Source organism: Hyla sarda, chromosome 9 (assembly GCF_029499605.1).
Source record: "Hyla sarda isolate aHylSar1 chromosome 9, aHylSar1.hap1, whole genome shotgun sequence".
Taxonomy (NCBI): domain Eukaryota; kingdom Metazoa; phylum Chordata; class Amphibia; order Anura; family Hylidae; genus Hyla; species Hyla sarda.
This window is the reverse complement of record NC_079197.1, coordinates 135172805-135188978: the sequence shown is the minus strand read 5'-3', so window position 1 is coordinate 135188978 and position 16174 is coordinate 135172805. Positions and strand designations below refer to the sequence as shown.

At 42.7% G+C, this 16174-nt stretch overlaps 1 protein-coding gene and 1 long non-coding RNA gene across 7 annotated transcripts in view; one reads left to right on the top strand and one right to left on the bottom strand.

Moving 5' to 3' along the window:
* Window positions 1-16174, top strand: part of MEIS3 (Meis homeobox 3) — an 85686-nt gene that overhangs the window by 56756 nt on the left and 12756 nt on the right. For 4 of the 6 annotated variants that reach the window (XM_056537816.1, XM_056537818.1, XM_056537821.1 and 1 more), the window contains exons 2-7: window positions 441-643; window positions 3673-3820; window positions 7340-7390; window positions 8750-8800; window positions 13146-13295; window positions 15611-15725. In XM_056537816.1, the coding sequence (XP_056393791.1) occupies window positions 441-643; window positions 3673-3820; window positions 7340-7390; window positions 8750-8800; window positions 13146-13295; window positions 15611-15725 (718 nt within the window). The remainder of the gene's footprint in view (window positions 1-440; window positions 644-3672; window positions 3821-7339; window positions 7391-8749; window positions 8801-13145; window positions 13296-15610; window positions 15726-16174) is intronic. The other 2 variants (XM_056537817.1, XM_056537820.1) reach the window with 1 other exon arrangement.
* The window catches only part of LOC130290333 (uncharacterized), a 57719-nt gene continuing 45323 nt past the window's right edge, over window positions 3779-16174 (bottom strand). Inside the window, exon 3 of the long non-coding RNA XR_008847569.1 lies at window positions 3779-3890. This is a non-coding gene — a long non-coding RNA (uncharacterized LOC130290333). The remainder of the gene's footprint in view (window positions 3891-16174) is intronic.

Here is a 16174-nt window from a genome sequence, read left to right as displayed (position 1 = left end):
TTTTGCGCCGGTAGAATAACACGTCATTAATCCATTTGGCGCATTTATGACTCCTCTTGGCCACGCCCCTTTTTTTGATGACCCTTTTCAGAAAGGTCTGTAAATGAGTAAAGACTTAGTCTAAACACATCATAAATTTGGTGCATGGCTTTGTGCGCAATTTATTTATTTATTTATTTTTTGGCCAGAATTCTGCCGCAATTTGCTTAGCAAATCTTCCCTCGTGTTTGGGTAAATCTACTGTGAAAATAAATAAAACACTGAATTACCGTAACAGAGTCAGCCCTGCTACATGTACGTGTGTGTTTAGAGGTAATGTACATAGCAGGGTTATGATTTATACATTTTATGCAGGCAGGACATGTATTTGTAGAGATGTCTCGCGGATTGTGTTTTGTATTGTTGGATGTTTGTAACTTTTTCCTATCCTGTTCTTGCAGTACGACGAAATGGTGCATTACCCAGGGTTAGATGGGATCTCCCTGTCGGGATTTGGGGATGCACACACAGGAAGAGCCATGCAGCATCACTCCCTAAGTCAGAGCTCACCCTATGGGACTGCTGGGGCACCTCATCGGGTCCCCATGCCACCCGGGATGGGCAGCAACGACGGCCTGAAGAGGGAGAAGGATGAGATTTATGGGTAAGAGAGGCTGGCGCCTCATGAGCTCACTGCTGGCTGCACATTAATGCTGACCCCTTGGTGTAATATAACATTTGCAAATCTTCCAGGATCAGAGCTGCTTAAATGATCTGCCCATGGTTGTGCTGGTTATGTGTTCTACAAACTTACATTTCAGAAACTGCCCTAAGGTCCCTCGTATCTAGTTAGAATAGACCTCATTATATTAGGTGATTGTTAGCTCTGTGATCTATGGACCTGACGAAGGCCTGTTCTAATACTCGTTATAGTCATGGTCTGTAGAGCGACAGCACAGACCAGTGTTTTCCCAACCAGGGTGCCTCCAGGTGTTGCAAAACTACAATTCCCAGCATGCCCAGACAGCCTTCGGCTGTCTGGGCATGCTGGGAGTTGTAGTTTTGCAACACCTGGAGGCACCCTGGTTGGGAAACACTGACATAGACGACCTTCTTAAGGTGTTTTGCTCATATATGTTGTATTTATAAATTGATGTTGAGGATTTATATGCAATTTAATTGCATCAGATATACTTCCAGGTGCATTGTGGAATAACCTGTTGTGTGTGTATATATATATATGTATGTATATATATATATATATATATATATATATATATATTGTATATGACCACCCTATACTGTGCACATAGATGCCTTTTATAGCGTGTAATTTGCAGCAAAATATTTTGGGCTAATATATATTATTGCAAGCTAGATATTTACCTTGGTTGTAGAGACTAACTCTATTCTAGCTATCTCACTCATCTCCATTAACATATGTATTTCATATTCATCTATATCATATTTTCTATTTATCTACATATACATAAATGTCATAGTTATGTATAATCTATTTAGACATGAGTCTTTCTATACACACATTTTCTGTGTGTGTGTATGTGTATGTATATATATATATGTATGTGTATGTATGATTTATTATGTACTATATGATATAGATACATAGTGATGTTTGTTGTTTGTAAGGTTTAAGTTCATTCTGCTACAGTTCCTGGCGCTCATATCTAGCTAGTGCATATAGAACCATACAGGACTACAGCTAGTGTATATAGTACTATACAGGGCTTTAGATATACAGTGAATATAGTGCTGAACAGGACTATAGAGACAGTGTATATAGTGTTATGCAGTGAATAGAGTACTATACGGGGCTGTAGATCTAGTGTATATAGTGATATACATGGCTATAGATGGACAGTGTATATAGTGATATACATGGCTATAGATGGACAGTGTATATAGTAATATACATGGCTATAGATGGACAGTGTATATAGTAATATACATGGCTATAGATGGACAGTGTATATAGTAATATACATGGCTATAGATGGACAGTGTATATAGTAATATACATGGCTATAGATGGACAGTGTATATAGTAATATACATGGCTATAGATGGACAGTGTATATAGTGATATACAGTACAATAAAGGGCTATAGATATAGGGGGAGATTTATCAAAACCTGTGCAGAGGAAAACTTGCCCAGTTGCCCATAGTAACCAATCAGATTGCTTCTTTCATTTTTATGAAGGCCTGTGAAAAATGAAAGAAGTGATTTGATTGGTTGCTATGGGCAACTGAGCAAGTTTTTCTCTGCACAGGTTTGATAAATCTCCCCCATAGTCTATATAGTAATATACAGGGCTATAGATAGTGTAATATACATGGCCATAGAGATACAGTGTATACAGTACCATACAGGGCTATAGATACAGTGTATATAGTAATATATGGGCTATAGATATACAGAACCATACAGGGCTATAGATACAGTGTATATAGTAATATATGGGCTATAGATATACAGAATCATACAGGGCTATAGCTACAGTGTATATAGTAATATACAGGGCTATAGATACAGTGTATATAGTAATATACGGGGCTATAGATCTACAGTGTATACAGTACCATACAGGGCTATAGATAGTGTATATAGTAATATACATAGCAATATAGAGACAGTGTATATAGTACCATACAGGGCTATAGATACAGTGTATATAGTAATATACATGGCCATAGAGATACAGTGTATATAGTAATATACATGGCCATATAGAGACAGTGTATATAGTACCATACAGGGCTATAGATACAGTGTATATAGTAATATACATGGCCATAGAGATACAGTGTATATAGTAATATACATGGCCATATAGAGACAGTATATATAGTACCATACAGGGCTATAGATACAGTGTATATAGTAATAAACATGGCCATAGAGATACAGTGTATATAGTAATATACATGGCCATATAGAGACAGTATATATAGTACCATACAGGGCTATAGATACAGTGTATATAGTAATAAACATGGCCATAGAGATACAGTGTATGTAATGTTCAGTGTCGTTGTGATCTGACACGTCTGGAGCCCCATTGGTTCCCAGCATTTACCTCTAATCTGTGTGATTAAACCTGCTGGGCATGTAGAGGGTCCGCACGCTATAATCTCATCCTCCTGTGACAGGCAATTGTATTCCTGTTATGTTTTTATATTGTGATAAAATAAATATATATATATATATAAGTCACAATTTGAAGCCAGAAATTTCTCTTGTTTAAGAAGTGAATAAGAGTCCGTATGTAACACAATACCACCCACAGCACGTCTATAAATATACAGACACGTGTGTGTGTGCGCCTAAAAATACTTACATTCTCACATATAGAGTATATATATATATACAAACAAACGTAGCTGTATTGGTGTAACACAAGCGCCTGCTTAACAACAAAATCTCCTGGAAACAGTCACCTCTGTGCATAGATCCATTAGGAGAATCACTTAGGTGTCACCCCCATTATATGTGATGCCAGCCCCCATGTTGGGGAGGGGGGATTACTTTTCCATAGCATTTTATTAGAACAGATTGCAAGCTCTTGAGGCAGCAGCTGGGTCACCGTGCACTGTGTATTGTGGGATTTCGCTGTACCCCCACGTGACGACTTGACGAGTAACTGTAATATCTCTTCCCCCCCCCCTCACAGACACCCCCTGTTTCCCCTGCTGGCGCTGGTCTTTGAGAAGTGTGAGCTCGCTACTTGTTCACCACGGGATAATTCTGGCTCCTTCCCAGGGGGAGACGTGTGCTCCTCGGATTCATTCAACGAAGACATTGCTGTATTTGCCAAACAGGTCAGTGCGATTTACAGAGTGGAGCCGCTGATGATAGTTTCTTGTGGTGGCTTTTATCAGGAGGCTCGATCTGCAAGGAAAGGTGGATTTCATTAGCACAAAGCAGGACGGCTCCCTTAGAAGCTCACAACATTGACAGCGTACAAAGACCAGGTGGCCTGCCTGTGTGATCCATGCATCTTCATCCTCATGGTGTTCCCATAGAGGCCCCACATTTAAGGGAAACCCCTCGCCCTTTTGAAGGGTTCCTGTAAATGTAGAAAAGACGCACATTCCTTTTAGATTTTTTCTCATTCCACTTTGTGTATTTTATTATTGGTCTGCTATAGAGATGAGCGAACTTACAGTAAATTCGATTCGTCACGAACTTCTCAGCTCGGCGGTTGCTGACTTTTCCTGCATAAATTAGTTCAGCTTTCCGGTGCTCCGGTGGGCTGGAAAAGGTAGATACAGTCCTAGGAAAGAGTCTCCTAGGACTGTATCCACCTTTTCCAGCCCACGGGAGCATGGGAAAGCTGAACTAATTTATACAGGAAAAGACATCAACTGCCGAGCTAAGAAGTTCGTGACGAATCGAATTTACTGTAAGTTCGCTCATCTCTAGTCTGCTATTCCACTTTTAATGTAAGACACATGTCAGTAACCTATAGGGCAGGGGTCTTCAACCTGCGGACCTCCAGATGTTGCAAAACTACAACTCCCAGCATGCCCGGACAGCCGTTGGCTGTCCGGGCATGCTGGGAGTTGTAGTTTTGCAACATCTGGAGGTCCGCAGGTTGAAGACCACTGCTATAGGGCTTTGGGGAAGAACTGCAAGTCCCAGAATACTGTGCAGTGAACACCAGGGGAGCTGATACTGTAAAGTGCTTTGGTCCCTATACTGGTGAAAGGAGAACAAGTTTAGAGTTAGAGAACGGACATATACATTACATTAAAGGGGTATTCTGGGAATTTTTATTTTATTTGACTATGCTACAGGGGCTGTAAAGTTAGTGTAGTTCATATTATAGTGTCTGTACCTGTGTGTGACGGTTTTCTCACAATTCTTATGTGATTTTCACCCCAATATTTATTTTTACCAGCATACAAAATGATTGCTGTCTCAGATTTTTCCCAGGTTGCAATGCGGCCGAGACCTGACTCACTAGTCAGCTGATGACAGGGAGCCTGTCTGCTTCAATGGGTGGAGAGAGCAATCTGCAACTAATGCAACAGCTGTAGGCACCCTGATTGAAAACCACAGGTCTTTTTAATGGATGCAGCTCATTTATGTTTCAATGGGTGGGGTGGCTGATGTGTGTGAGGGAGGAAAATGGAATTATGGGATTTGTAGGCAAACAAGAAAACTGAAAACAGGAAATACCAGTTCACAGAAAGCTAGCCACAGTGTTATGGTAATCTCACAACATAGCCATTTATCCCCAAAACAAGCGCAGATCCTTCCTAAGCATGACCATTACTGCCTGCCAGGTAAGTACCAAAATCACCTTATGGTGGAGAACCCCTTTAAGATATATGTGAATGGAAAAAACGCCACTGGTGAAATCCGCAAATCTGCTGCAAAATGGCAACATCAATGCCGGAAAAGTTCACATTTTTCTGTGCGTATTTTGTCCAAAATAAACATGCCATGGGGCAGCCCCTTTTTTTTTTTAAAGCATATTTTAAATACACGTCATGTATTCTTGTGTAATCTCCACGGAAAACATAATGGAAAACCATATCAGCGCCAAAATGCGCAAATGCGCCATGTGAATTGAGCCTTACACTCCATTGCTATGACTTGTACTTCTACATAAGGTCTCAGGCTGTTGAGGTATAAGAGGAGCTGTTTGTGATGAGGGTCTGCTTATTTACAAAAATGGCGCCCCCCGTTCTACTAACACTACCGCAATGCAGACACATTTATGCATACGTATGACTGGCATAATCACCCGCCTGACCGCAGGTCAGAAAACCCAAATTGACAGGCCAGGACTTGCGGCCTAATACTTACACATGCATGCGTAGTTGTGTCATGCTAGTGTAGAACTATAGGCTGTGTGTGTTGAACTGCGAATGAGCTGCAATACCAGTCTCGGCCACTGACAATAGTGGTGCTGTTTCTAGCAGATCATTTGTTTTTCCTTTTATTAAGTGAAAACCAATATTGCCCAATGCTTAAGCAGGAGCTGTCACCCAGCTTTACTGGGACAAGATGTTTGCCAATTTATGAATGGAATGGCAATTTATTTAGCCATGCAGATGTCTGGGAAAGCTGGGTATAATATTAGCAGCCATGTTTTAAGAAGAATCTTCTGAGAACAGTTGTAACAGTTGAAGACTTAAGGACTAGAGATGAGCGAACTTACAGTAAATTCGATTCGTCACGAACTTCTCGGCTCGGCAGTTGATGACTTATCCTGCATAAATTAGTTCAGCTTTCAGGTGCTCCGGTGGGCTGGAAAAGGTGGATACAGTCCTAGGAAAGAGTCTCCTAGGACTGTATCCACCTTTTCCAGCCCACGGGAGCACCGGAAAGCTGAACTCATTTATGCAGGATAAGTCATCAACTGCCGAGCCGAGAAGTTTGTGACGAATCGAATTTACTGTAAGTTCACTCATCTCTATTAAGGACTTAAAAAAGAGGATATTCTCTTCAAATGGACCCATAAACTAAGTGCGTTAAATGTTTATAAATTAGGGGCCCTCCAGCTGTTGCAAAACTACAACTCCCAGCAAGCCCGGACAGCCAAAGGCTGTCCGGGCATGCTGGGTGTTGTAGTTTTGCACAAGCTGGGGTCACCCTGATTGGGAAATACTGATTTAGAGAAATCGAGTGACCACCTCTACAAAACCGTGAATACTCCTTTTAGTCCAAAAACCTAAAGTGAAAATTGAAGGTACAGAAGCGAATGAATCCGGACGGCTGATTCCACGTACTCGGGGGCCACACCTGCCTGTTGGCGTAGGTGCGATACTTTACAATTAAAAGTGCGACTATAATGACTAATAATGAGCGTGGCTGAGAGGCTGCTAAAAGAGACCCAGGCGGCACGTGTGGGCGTTCCGGGATTGGCTTCTTGCTTTTGACGGTGGGGGACGCGAAGGGTTAATTCCTGGAATCTGATCTCGTTTTACGCAATAAAAAAAAAAATGTGCTGGCCATTTAAAAAATAAATAAATAAATCAATGGAAAACGCTCAAATAGCCCCGATCACACATGGATCCCTGCTACAAATGTTACTGTTTTTGAAGTCGGGGCATTTGGATGAAATCTTGATACGTGAGCGCTGATGTTTTATGGATGGTGGAACGGAAAAGGTTTAGGACATAAAAGCGAAGATGCTGTTAGGAGGCCGCGGCGGAGGCTTCTCCAGGGAAGAACCAGGCAGGAAGATCAACAGTTTAATAGATTATCGGAGATTAAAACGTAAAGTTTATCAGGCATCGGAGTGGAAGGCGGAGGGGGAGGGGGGGTGAGAAGGCAGCGCGGACCTGACATCTGATAATAATGTGTTCTCTGCTTTATGTCTCCAGGTCAGAACAGAAAAACCTCTATTCTCCTCCAACCCAGAGCTGGACAATCTGGTAAGTTGTGTGTGTATGAACGCCTTCTTCAATCGTATTGATCTGTCGCAATATGGATTTTAAAGAAAAACACTCGTCCTATAGTACAAAGCCGCTAATATCATTCACACATTCTTATGTGGCTTCCTATAAACCAGCATGCCTCCAGCTGTTGCAAAATTACAACTCCCAGCATGCCCGGACAGCCTTCGGCTGTCCGGGCATGCTGGGAGTTGTAATTTTGCAACAGCTGGAGGCACCCTGATTGGGAAACATTACTATTAGAGATGAGCGAATTTACAGTAAATTCGATTCGTCACGAACTTCTCGGCTCGGCACTTGATAACTTTTCCTGCGTAAATTAGTTCAGCCTTCAGGTGCTCCGGTGGGCTGGAAAAGGTGGATACATTCCTAGGAAAGAGTCTCCTAGGACTGTATCCACCTTTTCCAGCCCACTGGAGCACTGGAAAGCTGAACTAATTCATGCAGGAAAAGTCATCAACTGCCGAGCCGAGAAGTTCGTGACGAATCGAATTTACTGTAAGTTCGCTCATCTCTAATTACTATAAATAATTGAAAAACCGGCAGTGACTGATAATAGGGAGTAAAAGATTGCATACAGATGCTATAGAGATTAAATACTGTATCGTGCTACTGGAACAAAGTGCAAGCTCTTGGGACCTAAGGCCTATGGGGGAGATTTATCAAATCCTGTCCAGAGGAAAAGTTGCTGAGTTGCCCATAGCAACCAATCAGATCGCTTCTTTCATTTTTGAAAAGGCCTGTGTAAAAAGAAAGAAGCGATCTGATTGGTTGCTATGGGCAACTCAGCAACTTTTCCTCTGGACAGGTTTTGATAAATCTCTCCCTATGTCAGTGTTTTCCCAAACGGTGTCCCTCCAGCTGTTGCAAAACTACAACTCCCAGCATGCCTGGACAGCCAAAGGCTGCCTGGGCATGCTGGGAGTTGCAGTTTTGCAACTGCTGGAGACACGCCAAAGGCTGCCTGGGCATGCTGGGAGTAGTAGTTTAGCAACTGCGGAAGACACGCCAAAGGCTGCCTGGGCATGCTGGGAGTAGTAGTTTAGCAACTGCTGGAGACACACAGTTTGGGAAACATCGGTCAATGTGATATTTGATTTTCCTTCTAGATGTCTTGTATACTCCTTTGTCCGTCAAGAGGGTCCTTGTATCGTAACTGCACATTCATATAAACCTAGTGGTCTCCACAGTGTGTCTTTCTAGCCATTGCGTAACTACAGCTCCTCGGCTGCAGGCTGTGAAGGCATGCTGGGAGTTGTAGTTTTGCAAGAGCTACAGACTGCCGATATAGGCTTAAAGAGAAATTGACATTAATTCTCCTTTATCTTTTTTTCATAGATGATCCAAGCGATCCAGGTTTTAAGATTTCACCTGTTAGAGCTAGAAAAGGTAAGCAACTCAATGCAAGTAATTATTATATTTTTTTTTAATTAATTTTTATTTATTTATTTTTTTAAAGTGGTACTCCGGCCCCAATACATCTTATCCCCAACCCAAAGGATAGGGGATAAGATGTCTGATCGAAGGGGGTCCCACAGCTGGGGCCCCCCGCAAGCTGTCAATCAGCACCCACTATTGCGAGTTCTCCGCAGCAATGGAGGCTCCGAGTGTGCAGCGTGACGACCACGGGGCCGGAGTTTCGCGACTTCACGACTCCGCCCTCTGAGCCGCCAGCATTGCGGAGAGCTCGCAATGGTGGGTGCTGATTGACAGATTGCGGGGGGGCCCCAGCGGCAGGACCCCCGCGATCATACATCTTATCCCCTTATCCTTTGGACAGGGGATAAGATGTATTAGGGCCGGAGTACCCCTTTAATTATCACCCCATGGCTCAGTTCACAATGGGCAATTATCCCAAGGGGAAAAATATGCCATTCAATTCTGAGAGTGGCTTCGGGTTTCTGTCGCTTATTTTATGGACGCAGATGATCCCCATACACTTAGAATAAGTGACGTTTTAATTTAATTTAATCGCTTTTGTACACAGAATTCATCTACTTGCTCTTTATTGCAGTGTCTCCCAAGCAGAGTGTCTTCAGCTGTTGCAAAACTACAACCCCTAGCATGCCCGGACAGCCTTCGGCTGTCCGGGCATGCTGGGAGTTGTAGCTTTGCAACAGCTGTAGGCACCCAGGTTAGGAAATACTGCTCTATTGTGTCTATGGTTAGATGGATATGCATTGAATTTCATACCAGGGCCTTCAGCAAATTTCTAGTGACCTTTACCACTGAGATACCTACCTATGGTTGAATATTTCAAATTGACACCCCCCTTCCCTAAGCAACCACAGCAATGGCACAATAAGGTCTATATTTGCTAGATTGTGAGCTCCGTAGGTCGGGATATAGCATAGCACCTGCTAAATCTTCACTCGTTCAGTGTATACTGCAAGGGTTGTACATAAACACATTAAGGTCCATTGGATATTTAGGTCAACTGTTAAACAGTGCATGTAGTTTTCTGTCTATTTTACACGGATGGATGCGAGGTGCAGTAATGAGCTGTGCATGTAAAGATGAGGAGACACACCAGGGCGTGCTGTGCATGCCTGCAGGCAGGAAAAGGTTAAAATTGTACAGTCAAATAAAAAAATAAATAAAAGAAAAACGGAAGAAAAAAAAGAAAAAGAAAAAAACATTCCACCCTCATCCCCCCCCCCGCCTCCTCCCGTATGGTGAATCCCATCAGCCTTTGGATGAGCTCCACTGGCACATACCACTTTAAGAAACAGGGGAGGGGGCGAGAGATGAAAGGCACTACTTCAGAACTGCCCCTCTGGTTTGATAAGCTAATGAGCTCATTAAAGGATACAAGAGGCGCTGGTGGTTTGTAACCAGATAATCCTCTTGTTAATGTGGTAATTAACCCTTTGATTCCCTTTGCCAGCCTGCTGGGAATCAAGGAGGATTAAAGAAACAGGCCTGGGGGGTTATAGATGCGGGAGGTATGAGCTGTGCCTTTAAGAAGAAGAAAGGCATAGTCCCTCACGGGTTCACCTTCCAGCCAGGTGACCTGTTGGCATCCAACGGCTTCTTAAATAAATCCCTATTAGTCTTTTCCAGTCAGAAAGCTGTGTTTATTCTACTGGGCCAAAGCCCCGGGTATTGTGCAGATGCTTTGAAGGCGTCTTATGGCTCGCTTACAGAATGGCGGAAGGAATGATTCCGAATGCTATAATAGATGTCTCTTCAACACTAAGCGGCATTGGGAGCCTGTTATATTAAAGGGGTATTCCAGGAAAAAAAATTTTTTTATATATATATATATATATATATATATATACTGGCTCCAGAAAATTAAACAGATTTGTAAATTACTTCTATTAAAAAATCTTAATCCTTTCAGTACTTATGAGCTTCTGAAGTTAAGGTTGTTCTTTTCTGTCTAAGTAATCTCTGATGACTCTTGTCTCGGGAACCTCTTCTAAACTGGGCGGTTCCCGAGACACGTGTCATCAGAGATGACTTAGACAGAAAAGAACAACCTAAACTTCAGAAGCTCATAAGTACTGAAAGGATTAAGATTTTTTAATAGAAGTCATTTACAAATCTGTTTAACTTTCTGGAGCCAGTTGATATATATATATATATATATATATATATATATATATATATATATAAAAAGTTTTTTCCTGGAATACCCCTTTAAATAAGCAGTCTGATTATTTCAGCACTAGTGTCATAAAGCGGGAAAAGCTAAGCACACATATACATTTGTGTAAAATAAATAAATGGAAGAACTTTTTTTATTTTAACTCCTTGGCTTTCTGGGCATAGGAGTCCAGTGGGCGGTCCTAGAGATTTAAAATGCTGAATATACTGGAACCGTTTACACAATACTCAGCTCTTCCTGCTCTATCACATGATCCTGGTAGATGGGACTTTAAGGTGACGGGTTACCTTTTGCACCCTCAGAGGGCTGGTCATCTATTACATATTGATAAATCTCTGTGTAGGCCTCTACCAGTCAGAAGTTCTAGTTATCTCCCCCCATAAGTGACCATTTTGTCATCTGTTTAGGACACCAGGCCAACTGTAGGGCCACAGTGGGGTTATATATGGCCAACCTTAGTGAACATTTAATCCCATATTAGTGATTATCTAGTGATAGCTTCAGATATTGCTGGTTCGGAGAGACAGCCACCTAAAAAAAAAGGGTCAGTGGGGGAGATTTATCAAAACCTGTGCAGAGGAAGACTGGTGCAGTTGCCCATAGCAACCAATCGGATTGCTTCTTTCATTTGAAAGAAGCAATCTGATTGGTTGCTATGGGCAACTGCACCACTCTTCCTCTGCACAGGTTTTGATTAATCTCCCCCAGTGTCTTGTGTGGACAGGCAAAGACTGATTTTATAAAACTGGGCCATGTTGGCAGATACTAGAGATGAGCGAACTTACAGTAAATTCGATTCGTCACGAACTTCTCGGCTCGGCAGTTCATGCCTTTTCCTGCATAAATTAGTTCAGCTTTCAGGTGCTCCGGTGGGCTGGAAAAGGTGGATACAGTCCTAGGAGACTCTTTCCTAGGAATGTATCCACCTTTTCCAGCCCACCGGAGCACCGGAAAGCTGAACTAATTTACGCAGGATAAGTCATCAACTGCCGAGCCGAGAAGTTCGTGACAAATCGAATTTACTGTAAGTTCGCTCATCTCTAGCAGATACGTATGGCGATCAGTCCGAAGGTTTTGAGGGTGGCAGGTCGATGTCTCGCCAACTGCACCTTGGACTATTTTATTGAATACTGTATACTATCTTTAGAAAAAGAGCTTCAGTTGACCAGAGCACAACATGTGGATCAGTGGTTAAGTGCACCTACATTGTGAAGGTTAAGGGATGGGATACTAGTACCCTCCGCAGCAGTATCGCTCCACAGCATTGTCATTGTAAAATGACACGACTACCCATGTTTAGGGTTGTTCCAGTTAAAGGGGTATTCCAGGGAAAAAACTTTTTTTTTAATATCAACTGGCTCCAGAAAGTTAAACAGATTTGTAAATTACTTCTATTAAAAAATCTTAATCCTTCCAGTACTTATGAGCTTCTGAAGTTAAGGTTGTTCTTTTCTGTCTGAGAGTTCTCTGATGACACATGTCTCGGGAACCGCCCAGTTTAGAAGAGGTTTGCTATGGGGATTTGCTTCTAAACTGGGCGTTTCCCAAGACACGTGTCATCAGAGAGCACTTAGACAGAAAAGAACAACCTTAACTTCGGAAGCTCATAAGTACTGGAAGGATTAAGATTTTTTAATAGAAGTAATTTACAAATCTGTTTAACTTTCTGGAGCCAGTTTTTTCCTGGATAACCCCTTTAATCTTGTAGATAATATCTGAAATAACTAAAGGGGTTGCACCATTGAAAACAATTCTATGTAGCTCACCTGATGGTAGACGGTGCTACACATTTATGTTTGAAAATGTCACCTTCTGTGTGGTCCATCCTGAACATGTTGGGTTGGGACGTGTTGGGACAGACCTGATCATGCTTGCAGTACTTCCTCCTGACCCTGTTGGTCTCTATCTGCCCGTAGAACACTGTCAAGTGTTTCTGGAGTGGTGAAATGCTACCCCTGTTATCCCACCGAAGTGCGTTAAGTGAGGGATTAGCTGATTAGATGAAGAATGTGATCATACTATTTAACCCTGTCATGAAATCCTGAGGGCTGTGCGTTTTAAAGAATCCACCACTCGTGGCCGATTATCACTTCATTAAACCATCCTTCTGCCTCCATATAGGTTCACGACCTTTGCGACAATTTCTGCCACCGATACATCACCTGTTTGAAAGGCAAAATGCCCATCGACCTAGTCATAGACGACCGCGACGGTTCCTCCAAATCAGACTTGGAAGATTTCACGGGATCCTGCACGAGTTTATCGGATCAGGTGAGAATGTCTTGGTGGGGGATCATGGAGGTGAACAGCGCGAGATATCCAATCAGTGAAAAGCAGGATATCTTTTGGTTTTGGGATTGGCGAGTTTTGGAAATAATAAATAAGATCTATCACCGTCCGAATATACAGCAATATGGATGCAGCCTCATTCATATTCTTGTCAGAAGCCATTATTTTATTATGTCACATCTGTTGTTGTAGCAGCGTTCTGACGCGTGTACGTGAAGGTGGGGTGTTTGATAAATCCGGCATAGTACGGGCACTCCGCTGCATCTTTTATGAGGCACATCCCAGGACTGTTAATTGTTGGTTACACCCCCCCCCCCCCTCCCCTAGATAATGACTTTCAATCCAGCATTCTCTTGCCTTCTTCTTTACAAACTAATGCAGGCGATGCATTTGCCTATAGCTGGACTGATGCATTTTTAATATTCCTTCAGGCTACAGAGCAGGCAGGGCACAGAGCGAGGCCTCGCACTGAGTGCACTAATTCCAAATTCCAAGCAGCAGTCTATTGTGTGCTTGTCACCCCGTGTGCGCCATCGACATCTAACCCCTTCCTCACCACAGGCTGCACAGGGGCTACGTACACAAGGCTCATTATACCTCCTGTCTCTAGTGGGCGCTCACTCTGCCTACATTTACATTGCTCATATACACAACCTTTCCCAGACGCTCCCTCTTATTGAATAATGATTGAAATCAAATTCTTTGCTAATATTCTTTTAATATTTGCTGTTCTCATAAGACCTGCACTTACACCATTAAATCTATCCAATAGATGCTGAAAGCTTTTACCCCCCTGGTGGCAGTTGTGGGTATTTTACATTGCAAATTATTCGCCTATTCGCTCCAATACAGCCCTGCCATTGTGAGTTGATGTATACATATAATATTTAGGGATTTTTCTGATTTTGTGATGAGAGCTAGTATGTGCCTCCTGTTACTGCTCTCATTGACATGGATCATTCAGATCTTTAATAGTGTCAGCTTTTTTTAAATAACATTATAAATAAATGCCTGTGACTCCTCTTTAGGTGACAAGTGGTAGCATTTGAAAGGTTGTTTAATCAGATTTTTTGGTGGCACTGTATTTACAGCCAAGACTGTTTTCAGGGCCTTAACATTGGAGGCCATCTTGTCAGTGTTAGGCCACATAGCATGCCCTGGAACACCAGCCCCCTGGTGTTCACACTATGTTACTGCACAGGGTGGCAGTGGAAAATAAATGCAAATGTGACATTTCTGCAGACACCAGGGGCTATATTGTGCATCATCATGGCTGATTTTCCTTTACAAATGCATTCTATGCACTGGGAGATTGGATGTAGAGGGCTGACCCAGTGAGTATGTCATTGACATTTGTACACTACCCTTGGAAGGACTGACCTATTAGTCATGTCAGTGTCATTAGCTTTCTGACCCATAAAACATGTGCCAGTCCCTTGGTCCTGAGCAAGAATGACCCATTATACAAGGCGCTGTCCCCAACAGACTTTTTTTTTTTCTTTTTTAGCCATGAAAGGGTCTGACCCTTAGGTAGCATTGCTGTTGCCATTTAAGAATATGGGAGTATTTTCTTCATTTTGCACTTGAAGAGAATGGGAGGCATTAGCATGTAAAGGCCCTACTGCCTGTATTTCATTTACATTTCATGTCTGAATCGAGGCCTCCTGCGGATCTTAAACAAAACTCTCCCCTGCCTTGTGTTCCCTTGAGGTCAGATCGCCCGCCTGCTCCCTCTTTAACCCTTGTGTCCCGCACGCAGCCCCCAGGTTAATCAGGACAGGGGTAAAGGGTCACAGTTTTTTTTTTTTTGGTATATCCAAATCTTCACAGCTGGAACCTAAAACTCTGTGATCACCTGGAAGTAACGGCTAACTACACAGTGCAAGGGAGAGCGGGAGCTGGACTGGAGCCTTAAGGCAGCGAGTTCTTTGAATGTGGGATTAAAGGGTCAATAAGGGTCAGTTCAGCTCCCAGAGGGGGTGTATGTACAAATGAAAACGACCCCTCACATCCCAAGCAGCAGATTTCCTTTCATCCTACTCTTATCTCCCCGGTGTTGAGTTTTCTAAAAGCTCTTACAAAAGGGACCATAGAAAATTGAGTTCTCTCTATAACGCCTGCAAGTTCCTTTTCTAGTTTCGCTTGTTATTGAGCCCCCTCTCAGTTTACCAGGTACTCCTAAAACTTCTAATGGCTTCTTATATATTGTCAGAGTCAATAGATCTGCCCCGAATTTATTTCTTACATACATTGACTGTAATACTGAATCTGCCTGTTTTTATTCCTGTCTTTTAAAGCAGAATAATTCATGGATCCGCGATCACGACGAAACAGGCTCCACCCACTCAGGAACGCCGGGTCCGTCCAGTGGAGGGTTGGCATCACAGAGCGGGGATAATTCTAGTGAACAGGGTAAGGATGATGTTAAATTAGGATCTGTCCATCATATATACCAGTGGTCTCCAACCTGCGGACCTCCAGATGTTGCAAAACTACAACTCCCAGCATGCCTGGACAACCAACGGCTGGAGGTCCGCAGGTTGAAGACCAAGGATAAATACCAACACTATATGTTGTCCCATCATACCCTAGGGCAGTGTTTACCAAACAGAGAGCCTCCAGCTGTTGCAAAACTACAACCTCCAGCATGCCCGGACAGCCTACGGCTGTCCGGGCATGCTGGGAGTTGTAGTTTTGCAACAGCTGGAGGCACCCTGGTTGGGAAACATATATAAACCACAGCCTAGTAAGTTTTATGTAATAGAGGAAGAGCAGAAAACCAGCGCAAAGAGTGGTTCTTACTCAATGTAACCATGGTAGTTGCCTATTCATTGGAATAGGTGCAGTGTAATACCACATTT